Source organism: Trichomycterus rosablanca, chromosome 8 (assembly GCF_030014385.1).
Source record: "Trichomycterus rosablanca isolate fTriRos1 chromosome 8, fTriRos1.hap1, whole genome shotgun sequence".
Lineage (NCBI taxonomy): Eukaryota > Metazoa > Chordata > Actinopteri > Siluriformes > Trichomycteridae > Trichomycterus > Trichomycterus rosablanca.
In genome coordinates, this window is record NC_085995.1 from 10,143,849 (window position 1) to 10,161,760 (window position 17,912).

At 39.3% G+C, this 17,912-nt stretch overlaps 1 protein-coding gene across 1 annotated transcript; it reads right to left on the bottom strand.

The window, feature by feature from the left end:
* Positions 1-5,202: 5,202 nt before the first annotated feature.
* Positions 5,203-13,873, bottom strand: lamp2 (lysosomal-associated membrane protein 2). The gene is made up of 6 exons (XM_063000506.1): positions 13,735-13,873; positions 8,724-9,547; positions 8,480-8,617; positions 8,156-8,210; positions 7,904-8,074; positions 5,203-6,630 (listed from the first exon to the last, which is right to left on the bottom strand). Exons 1-6 carry the CDS (start codon positions 13,778-13,780, stop codon positions 6,491-6,493), a joined length of 1,374 nt encoding a protein of 457 aa, XP_062856576.1. The 5' UTR covers positions 13,781-13,873; the 3' UTR covers positions 5,203-6,490.
* Between the last annotated feature and the right edge of the window lie 4,039 nt (positions 13,874-17,912).

Genomic DNA, 17,912 nt, shown 5'->3' on the forward strand with positions numbered 1-17,912 from the left:
TGACTGCATGTCTTTGGACTGTGGGAGGAAACCAGAGCTCCCAGAGGCACATGCTAGTCAGCAGCTCTTCTCTGTGCTAGTCAGGGTGGGGGCAGTGCAAGCGGCAAGAATTAGAAACAGCCGAATGTGAAGTGAAAGGGGAAAAAATGGCCTAAAAAGCACATGATTCTGTCAATAATATGTATTTTATATAGGTCGTAGGCTGGGTATGAGCTTTTCTGAGTAACACTTCAAGTACCAATGAATGTTAACAGCACAAAATGGACTCACCTTTGGTTTAGTGATTGTAAAAGATGTGTTATTTAAAAAACATGCTTTCCAGCTGCTTATTCAGCATTATGTGCCACAGACCAGCAGGGATGAACAAAAACACAATACAGAACACACTAGACTGTGATACAAAAAACATTTTATTTTATTGAAATCTCAGTGCAACAAGCAAAATCCATCATAATTCTTTAACAAACAAAATCTGTGAAGTGAAGAGACATGGAAGTGCAACAAAAAGGCACACTATACACTGATCAACCATAACATTAAAACCACCTCCTTGTTTCTACACACACTCCATTTTATCAGCTCCACTTACCATATAGAAGCACTTTGCAGTTCTACAATTACTGACTGTAGACCATCTGTTTCTCTGCATACTTTGTTAGCCCCCTTTCAAGCTGTTCTTCAATGGTCAGGACCCCCACAGGACCACTACAGAGTAGGTATTATTTGGGTGGTGACACTGACATGGTGGTGGTGTGTTAGTGTGTGTTGTGCTGGTATGAGTGGATCAGACACAGCAGCGCTGATAGAGTTTTTAAACACTTCACTGTCACTGCTGGACTGAGAATAGTCCACCAACCAAAAATATCCAGCCGACAGCACCCCGTGGGCAGCATCCTGTGACCACTGATGAAGATCTCAAAGATGACCAACTCAAACAGCAGCAATAGATGAGCCATCGTCTCTGACTTTACATCTACAAGGTGGACCAACTAGGTAGGAGAGTCTAATAAAGTTGACAGTGAGTGGACACGGTATTTAAAAACTCCAGCAGCATTGCTGTGTCTGATCCACTCATACCAGCACAACACACACTAACACACCACCACCTAAATAATACCTACTCTGTGGTGGTCTTGCCCATTGAAGAAGAGCATGAAAGGGGCTAACAAAGCATGCAGAGAAACATATGGACTAGTCAGTAATTGTAGAACTACAGAGTGCTTCTACATGGTAAGTGGAGCTGATAAAATGGACAGTGAGTGTTACATATTGAAATTTCAACCTTGCTACCTTGGAGGGGCTCAATAATATGAAAAAAACAAAACCCCATAATCTCAAATTCTCTCGTTTCATTGCAAATTGCCAAAAGAACTTTGTTAGCAGCGGTATTTAATTAATTATTAAACAGATTTTGAGAAGCTGCTCAGAAGAATGTGTGTGTGTGGGGGGTAGGTTGGGTTGGGATAATGTTCAAATGTTGAGCAAAGTCCCTACTCCTAGAAGTGAACTATTCATACATTTATTACATGAGTATTACATAACGTGAGAATAAAAACAGGTAAATCGTAAAGTCACTTATTCAAATTGAAAATTTCATGCATTAACATTTATTGCAATGCAGGTGTCATTTATACAATCTCTAATTTAGTAAGTGCCAGCATTGTTGAAGCAGCCTGGCATGCTGCCCTGTCTGAATGGAAAGAATCATCAGCAGAAGTCAAGATTTCACAGAAGCAGTAAAGTAACTGAGCAATTTGTAAAAGGGGGTAAATAATAAAGCACTGGGACAGTAAAGCAAGAGAAGAGCAGGTAGCAGGTAGGGCAAGATCAGGTTATAAGCAAGCACCGATCCCCACGGTTTAGAGCAAAGCTATACAGAGTGGTAACCAGTGCGGCTCTTCCGCCGACCAATCAGGTAAGAGATAAGAACAAGGATGATTAGGAAACCGAGAGCCACGCCGACAGCGATCGGCACAACAAAGGTTAAATCGGTATCCGGAAAGCACTCCTCCGCTGCCGAGGGAAGAAAAGAGATAAGGGTTAGGGTGCTGAGGGGGGCAAATAAGGTGAAAATGCAAGATGCAGGAAAGAAGCAGGGAATTAGGATTTCCTATTTTTACACCCCCCCCCCAAAAAAAAAAAAGAGAAAGAAAAAAATGAAGAGAAAGAGGACATGTGAAAAAGAAAATATATGTAATAAATATATGACTGTTCACAGTATAGCACAGATTCTTTATTTTTATTAAATTTTTTACAATTGAACTTCAAAAATCTTTAATATTTGTATGATAATCAAACGAGAAATTAACACGACTATACTTAATATACACTGATCAACCATAACATTATACCACCTTCTTGTTTCTACACTCACTGCCCATTTATCAGCTCCACTTACCATATAGAAGCACTTTGTAGTTCTACAATTACTGACTGTAGTCCATCTGTTTCTCTGCATGCTTTGTTAGCCCCCTTTCCTGCTGTTCTTCAATGGTCATGACTCTCACAGGACCACTACACAGCAGAGCAGGTGGTGTGTTAGTGCGTGTTGTGCTGGTATGAGTGGATCAGACACAGCAGCGCTGATGGAGTTTTTAAACCCTCACTGTCACTGCTGGACTGAGAATAGTCCACCAACCAAAAATATCCAGCCAACAGCGCCCCGTGGGCAGCGTCCTATGACCACTAATGAAGATCTCAAAGATGACCAACTCAAACAGCAGCAATAGATGAGCGATCGTCTCTGACTTTACATCTACAAGGCGGACCAACAAGGTAGGAGTGTCTAATAGAGTGGACAGTGAGTGGACACGGCATTTAAAAACTCCAGCAGCGCTGCTGTGTCTGATCCACTCATACCAGCACAACACACACTAACACACCACCACCATGTCAGTGTCACTGCAGTGCTGAGAATGATCCACCACCTAAATAATACCTACTCTGTAGTGGTCCTAGGAGAGTCCTGACCATTGAAGAACAGCATGAAAGGGGGCTAACAAAGCATGCAGAGAAACAGATGGACTACAGTCAGTAATTGTAGAACTACAAAGTGCAGCTGATAAAATGGACAGTTAATGTAGAAACAAGGAGGTGGTTTTAATGCTGACAATTGTCTATTATTAGTGGCCAGGCACTACAGAAAGCAATCAGGGTTTCTTAATGCCAGGCTCATTAATTCTCCCACTCAGAACATCCTCGTCAAAGCTCAGAGCTAATAAGCAAGCTGGTGTTAAGAGCAGAGAAAAAACTCTCAGGGACAACGGGCCTTCAGGACTGATTCTGAGAGGCCCTGGTGTACTTAAAAAAACCTTTTGCTAGTGATGAGTCCCTAAAGGGATAACCAAGTGCTCTTATATCGAAGTACACTTGTAATAAGTTGTAATGTCCTTTAACTTTAGATTAGTGTTAATGGCCCATGGTTGAAAATTAAATTGCATTATGAACTGAACTGCTCATAACCAGTCGCTCTGCTTTTAAACCTTCCAATGAAATAAGCCAACACCACAACAAGAACAAGAACGATGAGGGCAACTCCAATCACTAAAGGAACAATGTAATTTCCAGTCACATCAGCCTTGCAGTCCTCAGCTGGGAAAGAGAACATGCATGTGTAAACAAACAAAAATCACTGCAGTTATGGTTATTGTTATTTAAAAAAATCAAAAAGACAAGACTTCATCTAGATTATAATAGAGTATAATAGGCAACAGAGCTTGAGATTGCAAAATACACATTAATAGACATACAAATGCTTTATTGTTTGCTATTAATTGTACAAAATGTACACATTTACCTGCACTTTCATAAATGACTTGGAAAAATTAACTTGCACTTATAGCAACGTGGAGGGGGAAAAAAACCTTAATATTTTGTAGTAAAACTAAAACGGGCTGGCATATTTTGGGTGCGCCAATTACAGGACAGTGGAATTGCTTCAAGTCAAGGTTATTCCACATAACCTGTATCATTCACAGGCATGTTTTACACTTTGGTTACATTCATGACATGAACGGAAGTTACTCGTTACACAAGGTTCATCAGTTCACAAGGTTATATCGAACACAGTCGTGGACAATTAAGTGTCGCCAATTCACCTCACTTGCATGTCTTTGGACTGTGGGAGGAAACCAGAGCACCCGGAGGAAACCCACACGGACACGGGGATCAAACCCAGGAACTTCTTGAGAAATATTTCGATTTTGAAAATAAAGTTGAAACAATTTCAAGAATCAAGTTGAAATATTATGGCTATGGCAACCTCCTTGTGTTAAATGAGAGATGTTAATAATTTAGTAAAGTTATACTTTCTTATCAGTTTCACAAATAAACAAATCCCCAATCTCCTGCCACATCAGCACCAGTTTGTTATTAGCATAAGGATGATGAAACTGCTTCGTAATAAATTGTGTTTATTTAGAAGAACGTGCGCCACTGGTGCGCTCGGCATCTGCGTCGCTGCCATTACTTCAACCGAGCCTTATGGACTCGTACGATAAACTAAAGCCGTATGGCATCGCTATAAATGGTTGCATTGATGGGTTTAGTCACGGGTTATTGGATAACCACAGTAACATTGGAGGCTGCCTTCAGCGCTTGATCCAGGTACTGAGACCCATGCTTCTCTGAATTGACAAGCCTACGACGGCTGCACACTCTTTGGCCAGATTTAGACTTTATTCTCATAATATTTTAACTTTTATCTTGAAATCGAAATTAAAATTATTATGTTTTTTTTTTTACAGTGGCCCTAATACACGGCCGTACAAAGTAGCCAATGACCAATGGGAGATTTTAAAATGAAGTCCAGAAACTAGGCCAAAGCCACTGCATCAGTCTGGGTGGTTCAAGGTGGTCCATCGTTATTACTTTTATTTTATCGTTAGAACTTGGATTTGTAGAGCCGCTCAGGTGGCACGCATAGGTAAAATACACTAGCACACCAGAGCTGGGATTAAACAGGGAGAAAAAGCATTAAAAAAAAACTTGGATTTGTATTATGGTTATTTAAATTTTAACAGTTGAAATGTTAGTCGCAATAACAACAGTCTGTTATAATTATAACTAGACGAGGTAAAGATAAAATAAGACCAAACCTTTCTCAAATGACAATGATCAGTGCCAGACCATTATTATTCTTAGGTTATAAAATTTTAGTTCCTTTTTCTTAAATAAAAAAAGTGTGAAAGCAGCAAGCAGTAATGTAGACATGTCCATCCATCTTTATTTACTCTTTTAACTTGACAAAAAAATTAGGTTTTGCATCTTTGTCAGGTATGAAACAAACAGTGACTAATTTCAAATCATCTCTTCAAACTTAAGAGCAACAAGTGATTTTAACAAGTGTGTAGCAAAGCCAGGGTAATTATGAATATACAGTGAATTACAAGTCAGAAAGGAAATTTCTATATACACACGATTACAAAACGAATCAGCATCATGGCATGTAATGCAGACAGAAGGGTCATGAAGTTCATATTGAAATTTAGTCTAATACAGAAACATATGTACACATGCATTCAAAATGAGTCTTATTCACTTTCTAATGCTGTAGTATACAATGGTTGAAATGATTCAGCTAGTGAAAGTAACGTTTCTCCACATTCGAATCGGTATCAGCAGTTTAGAGCCACTGATATCTGTAAGCCACACTAAAAAAAAAAAAATCCAAGCCAAATTTGGTATACTTTGGTAATCTATAAAGAGGATTCTGATAGTAGGCAGGGGAAATGCCGTTTGAATATTGAATTAATGACTCCTACAGTTATTCAGCAGATATTGACCAAGAGGTTGGTGGTGGATTCAGTGGAGTTACAGATACTAGAGCTTCTTGTTGGTAAATAAAGCAGCATCAGCAGAAAGCATGACAAACAGGTCCTATGATCAGCATGGTATGTATTCCACCATCCAGTATAATTCTTGCTATAAACAGAATGCAGCTGACCAGTGACGTATTAGCAATTTTATCCCTTTTTGAAACTTCAAAATGATATCTGCACCTGTGATAAAGGGAACCTGATACTAATAGATAAAGCCATATAAACCCTCCCTCTTAAATTCTGTTTTTATTATTATTTTTTGCTCTAAGCAGGGACAAACAGCAATAGCTTTTAGCTGATGCAGTAAAGGCAAGTGCTAAGTCCAAAATAGAGGCAATAAAGTACAAAGTGTTGTCACAATTAGCAAGCTGACCGATGTTCCTAAGCACACAAGGTGAAGTGTCAACAAGATTCAGGCCATAAAGTAAAACAGCCTCAATTTGCTGCTCTTAAACACTAACAGGGAAAAAAAAAACTTAAATGATGGAATATGATTCTGGAACAGATGCACCAAAAATCACACTTCAGATGTTAAATGCATAGGAAACGAGCAGCTGCCGGATTAGTCAACCCAACACAACTTCACATCAATTACAAAAGTGATTAGTTGCATTGGCCCAGGATCACGTTAGATTTCATGAATAGGAGTTTGTGATTTGTTTAAAATGTCATTACAGGGTCTGATATCCAACATAGGTCTTTCGTCGACCAATCACATATGCAATCAACACAACGACAATCAAACCAGCCAGCGCTGCGCCAACAATGATTGGGATTAAGAGGCTGATGTCATCCACTGAGCATTCATGGGCTGCAGGCAGAGAGAACATGAATGAACAAAAAAAATTGGGTTGCCATCAAGACAAAGGAAAAAACAAAAAACAAACATAGTATGATCACAAGCCAACAAGCATGAAACATTTGATTGCAGTGGCAATATGTAATATTATATGCACAGAGGGATACCATTTGGAGTAAAATTTTAATAGCAAAATTGGCTTGACACTTAGAAATACAAGTACTAAAATGTACCTTTTGTCACTGGGGTGGTCTTTTGTTTCTCAGTCTATGTATATTATACACATATATGCTATATAAAGTAAATGCACTCTGGCAGCACAGGAGTAAATCAGATTGCACCACTACCACAGAGATCCCAGCTTTGCCATCAGCCCATTAGGCTTCTACATACACATGACAGGCTAGGTTTGGGTGGCTGAACATCGAAGCCATTGAGAGGTGCACTTGTTAGGGCTCCTTGGTGCCCATCCCAAGCCCAGATAAAATAAGGAGGGTTGTTTTAGGAAGGGCATCCAGTCTAAAACTGTGGCAAATCAGGTATGCACACCTAGATTCTGACACACAATCATGCTTAATCATACACATTCACACATATATACACACACTTGCTCACACACACGTACACAAACTAACACACACACTCATACTTCATTGCACACATACTTACACCGTCACATAATTACTCACATATATTTGTACACACTCATACGGTCTCACACACACACACACACACACACACACACACACACTACAATGCACATAAATTCACTCACACCCACAACCGACACAGTCTTGATCCCTGGACTCATACAACTACTTAGTGACTGTATTACTTGCATCTTTGCTCATTTTTGCACATTACTCTTTTTATATCTCTGCTGCTATAAAAACCCTATGCTGCTAATTGTATATTAGAATATGTTTTTTTGTTACCTCACTTATCATTTACAGCTCTACACTTGTCTCTAGTCTTGTCTCCTTTAATTACTTTTAGATTAGAAGTGTCTTTTGTATTTACTGTATGCCTTTTCCGTATTAATTGTACTGTTGTCAATCTGTACTGTGTATATTGTATTGTCTAGCACTTTTTGTTCCATGTTGCACCCTGGTTTTCGAGGAACATCTTTTCGTTTCAATATGTACTTGTATACAGCTGTATGACTTGAACTCTTAATGTGAAAATATACATACCAAAATACAGAATACATACCACTAAGAGTACCACCCAAGTGACAGAAAGATACATTTTACTACTTGGTTTTGTACATACAGCCCAAACTTACCTGTGCTAAACTTGTTTTCAGTCACATTGAAGGGCTGCACCTGAAGCTCAAAGGTGTTCAAAAGAAGGGCTTCTGTGATGTTGTAGCTCTGCTCCTTTTGGCACATATATGAGCTTCCCAGTGACGCCTCCCATAAAGACAGGTTAGTAACGTGAGCAGTGAAAGGCTTACCTACAAGAAAAGACAAGTTTACTTGTTGGCAAAGAATCAAGTTTTCTTGGGGGGTAAAAAAATTATACTGAACCCACTTACCCGTTTCTGTGTTTATAGTGATATCCAATTCACTTAAATGGAACTTGTTTAGTTGCTGCAAAAAGAAACCAAAAATCAGCATGTCAATATTTGGCCAACTTGATGCTCCCAGTCCTGATCTCAAATTAACATCAGTGGCAGGACCACGCTACTTCACAGGTGCCACAAGATAACTCACTGGTGACTGAACAATGCATTGTACATAGAGGAGGGAAAAAGCTAGTAGCCAAGTAGCTTCACACTTACGTGCCAAGAGTGTGTACCTAATGAGGCCAGTGAGAATAAATAGTATTTAAAACCACATATACATGTTTAAATACTTACATTGGTGAAAACAAATTGAACAGTAATTTTATCTGAAGTCAGTAACAGCGTTGAGTCACTGCCATTGCTTCCACATGTGCCACTGGTTTTGGTAACATTAGGACTTGGGTCAAGGTTAACAGTCTGAAAGGTTGATCCCTGAGTAGAGAGAAAAAACATGAGGTGAAATAATTTATATAAACATATAGGTGGACCACAAGCTTAGACAAGCCTTAGCTTAAAAATGCTGTCTTTATGCACTTACATTTTTTAAACTGAACTGCAGGCCCATCTTTGCCATTAGACAAGCAGATGATTTGGGATCAGGCTTAACAGTATAATTACCAACAGTGGGATTTGGCAGTGGAGGCAAAGTAGTAGGAGCAGGGGTGGAGGCTGTCGTAACATTGTGTACAGGGGTTGTGGCATTGGTTGGAAGAGCCGTTGTTTCATTAGTGGGTAAAGGGGTTGTTGCATTGGTGGGTACAGGGGTTGTGGCATTGGTGGGTACAGGGGTTGTGGCATTGGTGGGTACAGGGGTTGTTGCATTGGTGGGTACAGGGGTTGTGGCATTGGTGGGTACAGGGGTTGTGGCATTGGTGGGTACAGGGGTTGTGGCATTGGTGGGTACAGGGGTTGTGGCATTGGTTGGAGGGACCGTTGTTGCATTGGTGGGTACAGGGGTTGTGGCATTGGTTGGAGGGACCGTTGTTGCATTGGTGGGTACAGGGGTTGTGGCATCGGTTGGAGGGATCGTTGTTGCGTTGGTGGGTACAGCGGTTGTGGCGTTTGTTAACTCAGGGGTGGTTGTAGTGGATGAAACTGTTGTAGGATTGGTCTCTTCAGAGGCTGCTTCAGTTGTGGTACTGGGCTGCTGGGTAGCTGGCGCTTCCGTCGTCTCGCTAGTGTCAGAATCAGGCTGGAGAGGTGTAGACGACTCGGAGGGGATTGCATCAGTTACTGCATTGGTCGTACCTATTGTGGTTGGAGAGACTGTTAGGGCACTGGTGTCTTCCAAATAGGGCTGATCAGTGGGAGAAGTGTAGCTTTCTGGAGTAGATGCCTGAAGCACATCACCATGTCCTAGTACTATAAAAAGAGATGTACAATATTTAATTATACATTCTAGGGGTGTAACAATACATTGCATCTGGGTTTGTACCATCAGAATCAGCTATAATTTGGACAAAAACTGACAGTGTTGTATTTTTTTTAATTGATGTTCTGGCTGATCTGCATGACAACAAAATCGCAATTTAAGAATTAATTCTGGATTTAAACACTTAAATGTATATTTCCTTTGCACAAACCATCTTGCATAACAAAAAATTATTTTTATATTCTAAAAAGAAATTTACTAATTTTAGATTTCTTTCTGTTGTCAATACTAACAAACACAAAGAACATGTAGAAAGATTTATAGCATATTAGCACAAAGTTGGAAGCAAGGCTGTTGCTTTTAAATGGCCACTTCCCCATTTAACCCACCTGGCACCAACAGTCGAACAACTGTAAAGACCTTGATTAGTTAGATAAGGTGCTTTAGATTGAGACTTTGGCAAGACATGGGTACCAGTGACCTAGTTCACTTGCGCCAGGCCAAGAGATCACGGATTCTGCCAGTTTTCTACTTCCAACACAGTCTGCACTTCAGCAGCTGCCCAATACAAGCTAATGGCAGTAAAAACCAAACTTTGCTTAGTCCTCACCCCAACAGTAGTCACAATGCTCGTTCTTGCAACGTCTGGCTAACTAAAGAGAAAAATGGTAGTGTTTCAGTATGTTTAGGTTTTATAAATCAGATTTGCCAAATAACTTTGCTACCAGTCCTGGGGGTGAGAACTATTGTGCTTTTGCCAATTAAGCAATAGAACACGAGAGGGAGTGTGTTATCCACCAAAGGATATAAGTGATAACAGAACTTTTATGAGCTGCTAACTGGGCTATTAAGCTTAACTGTTCGCGTTACAAACACATTAATGTTCCCTACATAGTGCACTATATTGTGTATCAGATCACGGATTTATGTTCCCTACATAGTGCACTAGATAGTGAATTAGACAATTGGTTATGTTCTCTACACAGTGCACTAGATTGTATATCATAACGCATTCATGTTCCCTACATAGTGCACTAGACAGTGTATTTGACAATTGGTTATGTTCCCTACATAGTGCACTAGATAGTGAATTAGACAATTGATTTATGTTCCCTACAGTGCGCTAGATCAGATAACGGATTTAAAACGCGATCGGGAAAAAAGCCTGTCGCCTGCGTGCGCGTTTGTGTGCATGAAGCTTGTCGTTACTGGCAACGCGTCAGCGGAGTAATACAGTTGTGGTGTGAAAATGGTATTATCACGAATATCAGCACGGTTAGAACACTTCTCAACCAATCAGATTGTAAGGTCGGAACTAACCGTTGTATAATACAAAACATATAATGGAAAACAAGCTCTTGGATGGCTTTCGGGCACATCTGTCCCTGGATACAAGTTGTCTTTTTTTTCCTACCAATTAAATACAGGGCAAATAAGAAAACAAATAAAAAAATATGCATTTTTATTTTCTAGATATCAATGTACCAGTATCTGTAAATTTACCAACATTTACAAGTTGACACTCAGGTCATGACGTAAAAATTGGACAGCTTTATGCACATGTAAGGAGATGCATTCCCTCCCACAAGTGTGTTCTGCAATTAATTAATCTGCAAATTTTGATTTATGTACTATTAGTTTTTTAAAACAAATATTTGCCCCAATTTGAGGCCCTGATTTGAAAAGCACTGTAATCCACTGTAGTTTACAGCAAGAGAGAAGCTTTTACTTTGATACATAAATTAAACTAATAAAGTGGGGTGCAAGGCATATAACTTAAGGATGTTGTAAAACAACATCTGACCATTTGAGAAGACTGCAGTACAAGAACAAGTGTTTAAATGCCTAAAACAAACATGTTTAAAACCTGTTATGAGTTTCTCGGTATCACATGCTTAACCAAAACTTGCTGAATCAGTTCATCTGGACACAAGTTTGGTGTAGAGATACGTTTTATCACTCATCCAAGTGACTTCTTCAGTTGAACTAATTCAACTTTGTGAATTCTGTACCTGGATTATTGAGCATGCATCAAGAGATTACAAAGACCTTCATTTTTTTTCAAATCTGAGATTGCACACGTTTTATAATCTCAGATTTCATAGGGCCATATTTGTGCCAACCAGTCAAATATTCCAATATATTATTCATTGTTCGCTCCAAACAAATAAAAAACTGTTCAGTGTAAAAGATGGGTAATTCAACTGGTTCAATTAGAAACATGTTTTTTAATATTTGAAAAGGGAGACAAGTTTTACAATACCCACATTAGTAATTTGTCTATGGTTACAAAACAAACTTACTTAAATTTATTTGTGTGCCAATCTGACACAGCCAGGAATGATTTTGGGAGCTCTGTACATTACAAACATCCATCATCCTGTACTTACCAGTTTATTAAAATATATGTATATATATATATATATATAATACAACATAGAAATCCTGCAGAAGTATACAAACAGAGAGAATGTAGAATATGGGCAAATACAGAATTCTTCCAAAATAGCCTTAGTACAGGTGAGATCTAGATTAAAGCTAGTTGAACATATGGGTAATTCTATAATTTGGGGTACATTTCACATCACCAAAAAAAGTACAAAAACAATGTTCTCTCTCAATAGAACAATCAGTGGTTTAAGTTAATATATTCCTTTAGTGTAACATATCCACTATTTGCAAAGCTTAAACATTTTTTTTTTTTATTTTATTTTATTTTAAAGGGACAGTAGATGTAGACTACTAGGTAACTTAGTTGACAGGTAACATAGTTTACAATTTCCCTATTTTGACCCATAACTTCAGTGATAGACCTTGCCTGGCTGACCACATGTCATTTCTTGAACAGAATAATGTCTTATTTGAGAATACATTTGAATTAAAATTATAAAAAAAAAATTGTAACCATAACAATGTATGTAACATAGTTGACGGTCAATTAATATACTCATTGACAATGTTCTATTATAGATAAAATATTTAAAAAAATAAGAGGACATTCACCACAGTTTGTTCAATATACCCTCCACAGAGAAAAATGATATCATGTAATGCTGGTCACATAGTTTTAGAACAAACCATTTTTGAGTTGCTGAGTGGAGTTACTGTTAGTAACATAGTTGACAGAACTTTTGCGGACATTAATAAATAAATATATTTAAATTATTTAAAAGAGGAACTCAATTAAAAAATATATTATGTTTCTTTAGTATTTAAACTTTTGAAATAAATAAAAAAATAGATGTTGCCCTTAATGATTTTATTCATTATTTTGAAACCAAGGCACCCTCAACTTAAAAAACAGACACAGCAAAAACTGTTCATTTAGGAACATCATGACAAACTTCAAGCTAAATGAAGCATAGGATGCACATAATGTTTTTGTGATATTACAACATGTTTTCCATTAATAGGTAAAATGACATTTTTAAAGAAAATAGTTTAAAAATAAATATAAATATAATTATTATCACTGGACATGGAATGTACCTCAAATTATAGAATGACTCATATGATAATTACTTCAGCCAGTCACAAAGGTGTGATTTATCACGCATCACTGGTCACATGTATTGAAGGGGGAGGCTAAAAAGCTACAGGACTCACATGTTTATGTAAAGATTATCTTCTTACTTTGATCGAATTTTAGCTATAAATTTAAACTATAATTACAAGTTCGATCTAAACAAAGTGAGCAGCACGTTCAAATCATACTGGGGACTGACAGTGAGCCAATGAGCATAAAACTAGTAACGTTATGCTTTAAAAATGTTCGGCTGTAAGGTTAGCTAAATAAAAGTTAGTTTAATTTTAGATAATTTCACTGCACAAATAACGTGCAATTTGGTATAAAACCACATTTATCAAGTCATTTCTCACCTTAATTAAGGTAAGGTGCGAAATTAGTAATGGCGCAGTAAAACTAAACTGCTAGCTACGTGCTTGCTAAGACAGCAGGCACATCACGAGCCATATTCTAGCATACTAAACAGTACGTAAAGCACTTACATTCATACTAATTTCATATACTACTTAGTATGGAATACGCAGTTTGAGACGTAGCAACCGGTAACATAGTTAGCCAGCTAGCTAGGTCAGCCAGCTAGGGCCTCAGACGCCGGGTAATTAAAAAAAAGTTGCCAAAATGGCGCTATGCATGTAAAGTTTACAAACTTACCACTTAATAAAAGCAGACAAATCAGCCGGTACAGTGAGAGAACCATGCCGCCAGTTAGATAAGCACCCAGCTTGGAATTGAGCAGGACTCCGTGGTGACTAGGAGGAGATGAGCTACACTGAAGCGCTAAACCTGCCGCCGTATAAAGCCTGCTTAACGGGACCAGCTGATCGGAAATCATATGACATGTTAGCAATACACCGGGGTTGCCATGTCAGGTGGTAACTCCTTATTAGGGGGATTAGCAGTATTTAGCAGCAGTTCTACCAGCTACAACTACGTACATAGTCAAGAAGACATTTTGCCACTTTATCGTGCTTGTTTCCACATCCTTGTACTCTTAGTACACTTTCTGATTCTTAACATACTTTGACATGGGAATTACAGTACAATGGCTATTTATGGAAGCTATGCATATACGTTTTATACTACCTAGATCATTTCAAATCTCATTTTTTGGCTTTAGCCACTGGAAGATAACACAAGAATTCTGCACATACACTATACTGCCAAAAGTATTCGCTCGTCTGCCTTCACACGCATATGAACTTATGACATCCTATTCTTAATCCATAGGGTTTAATATGATGTCGGCCCACAGTTTGCAGCTATAACAGCTTCAACTCTTCTGGGAAGGCTTTCCACAAGGTTTAGGAGTGTGATTATGGGAATTTTTGACCATTCGTCCAGAAGCGCATTCGTGAGGTCAGACACTGATGTTGGACGAGAAGGCCCGGCTCACAATCTCTGCTCTAATTCATCCCAAAGGTGTTCTATCCAGTTGAGGTCAGGACTCTGTGCAGGCCAGTCAAGTTCTTCCACACCAAACTCACTCATCCGTGTCTTTATGGACCTTGCTTTGTGCACTGGTGCGCAGTCATGTTGGAACAGGAAGGGGCCATCCCCAAACTGTTCCCACAAAGTTGGAAGCATAAAATTGTCCAAAATCTCTTGGTATGCTGAAGCATTAAGAGTTCCTTTCACTGGAACTAAGGGGCCGAGCCCAACTCCTGAAAAACAACCCCACACTATAATCCCCCCCTTGGCACAATGCAGTCAGACAAGTACCACTTGTCTACTTATAAATTTGATTGGCAAGTATTTACATGACTGTTCACTAATCTGAATGCAAACTTTTACATACTAATTAAAATAACCCAACTAGAGTGTAATATCAGTATACTGTATATTGGAGTAATATGCACTACACTGTACATACAGTACATGCAGTGTTAAAAAACACTTGACTAAACTGCAGTTAACAAAGCATGTTATAATAGAGAAAAAACTCCAGCAGCGCTGCTGTGTCTGATCCACTCATACCAGCACAACACACAGTAACACACCACCACCATGTCAGTGTCATTACAGTGCTGAGAATGATTCACTACCTAAATGATACCTGCTCTGTGGTAGTCCTGTGGGGGGTCCTGACCATTGAAGAACAGGGTTTGTTTGTTTGTTTATTTGGATTTTAACGTCATGTTTTACACTTTGGTTATTCATGACAGGAACGGTAGTTACTCGTTACACAAGGTTCATCAGTTCACAAGGTTATATCGAACACAGTCATGGACAATTTAGTGTCTCCAATTCACCTCACTTGCATGTCTTTGGACTGTGGGAGGAAACCGGAGCACCCGGAGGAAACCCACGCGGACACGGGGAGAACATGCAAACTCCACACAGAAAGGACCCGGACCGCCCCACCTGGGGATCGAACCCAGGACCTTCTTGCTTTGAGGCGACAGTGCTGAAGAATAGGGTGAAAACAGGCTAAAAAGGTATGTAGAGAAATACAGGGGTTGGACAAAATAACTGAAACACCTGGTTTTAGACCACAATAATTTATTAGTATGGTGTAGGGCCTCCTTTTGCGGCCAATACAGCGTCAATTCGTCTTGGAAATGACATATACAAGTCCTGCACAGTGGTCAGAGGGATTTTAAGCCATTCTTCTTGCAGGATAGTGGCCAGGTCACTACGTGATGCTGGTGGAGGAAAACGTTTCCTTACTCGCTTCTCCAAAACACCCCAAAGTGGCTCAATAATATTTAGATCTGGTGACAGTGCAGGCCATGGGAGATGTTCAACTTCACTTTCATGTTCATCAAACCAATCTTTCACCAGTCTTGCTGTGTGTATTGGTGCATTGTCATCCTGATACACGGCACCGCCATTGGATGCACATGGTCCTCCAGAATGGTTCGGTAGTCCTTGGCAGTGACGCGCCCATCTAGCACAAGTATTGGGCCAAGGGAATGCCATGATATGGCAGCCCAAACCATCACTGATCCACCCCCATGCTTCACTCTGGGCATGCAAGTCTGGGTGGTACGCTTCTTTGGGGCTTCTCCACACCGTAACTCTCCCGGATGTGGGGAAAACAGTAAAGGTGAACTCATCAGAGAACAATACATGTTTCACATTGTCCACAGCCCAAGATTTGCGCTCCTTGCACCATTGAAACCGACGTTTGGCATTGGCACGAGTGACCAAAGGTTTGGCTATAGCAGCCCGGCCGTGTATATTGACCCTGTGGAGCTCCCGACGGACAGTTCTGGTGGAAACAGGAGAGTTGAGGTGCACATTTAATTCTGCCGTCATTTGGGCAGCCGTGGTTTTATGTTTTTTGGATACAATCCGGGTTAGCACCCGAACATCCCTTTCAGACAGCTTCCTCTTGCGTCCACAGTTAATCCTGTTGGATGTGGTTTGTCCTTCTTGGTGGTATGCTGACATTACCCTGGATACCGTGGCTCTTGATACATCACAAAGACTTGCTGTCTTGGTCACAGATGCGCCAGCAAGACGTGCACCAACAATTTGTCCTCTTTTGAACTCTGGTATATTACCCATAATGTTGTGTGCATTTCAATATTTTGAGCAAAACTGTGCTCTTACCCTGCTAATTGAACCTTCACACTCTGCTCTTACTGGTGCAATGTGCAATTAATGAAGATTGGCCACCAGACTGGTCCAATTTAGCCATGAAACCTCCCACACTAAAATGACAGGTGTTTCAGTTATTTTGTCCAACCCCTGTAGATGGACTACGGTCAGTAATTGTAGAAACAAGGAGGCGGTTTTAATTTTATGGCATTTTCATTTTAAAGATGAAAGTTCAGAAGTTCATGCTTTTGTACTCTAAAGAATTTTCTAGTTCATTTGGTTGCATCATAATTATATTAATTAAGGTTTTAATTCTGTGTGCTGTAGACCAGAGGTGGAAAGTAACGAATTACATTTACTCGCGTTACTGTAATTGAGTAGTTTATTGGTGTACTTGTACTTTTTAAAGTAGATTTTACAACCAGTAATTTTACTTTTACTTAAGTATGTTTTGTATTTAGAATTGTAATTCGCTACATTTTAAATAACATCCGTTACTGAGTAAAATAAACGCTAAAAAAAAAATCGCGTCTGGGAAACTGCTGCAGTAAATTCTGCGATGGGGATTCGGATCTTTTGGCTCGGTTCCTTTTAAAGAGCCGTTCAAAAAAATGGCTCTTCATTCTTTTTTTCAGGCAGCGAGGCAACGACTCCCAAAAGCACGACTCGGTTCCTTTCGTTCATTTTAAAGAGCCGTTCAATAGAATCGAGTCGTTCACGAACGACCCATCACTAGTGGTTATACAGTTTAAAAAAGTTTTATGGAATGGTCTGTACTAAAATGACACATTACACATCCCTAAATGTTTTAAATGTTGTATCAACATGTTTTTTCTATGATATTTTAATAAAAAACAACTATTGTGAGATTTATATCCACCTGTCACCCTCTCCTGTTAAAAAAAAGTAACTAAGTAACGTTTACTCTGAGTACATTTTAAATGAGTTACTTTTTACTTGAGTAGATTTTTAGAGTAGTAACTTTACTCGTACTTAAGTAAAAATTCATTAAAGTAATAGTACTTTTACTTGAGTGCAATATTTTAGTACTCTTTCCACCTCTGCTGTAGACACAATCCATTTTGGGTCAAATGTCCCCCTTTTATGAGTTATGGAAGTCATTCGTCCATGTGTTGCAGTGTATATACGGTCAGACTCAGTTGGAGCGCCATCTGTCGGTAGGTTCATTTCCCAGCACCCAAACCAATCCAGTCTGAGTAAAACATGCTCTCTCACACACGCGCGCACGCCTCAGCGGCAACTATGCTAAGCTAACAGGCTAACCA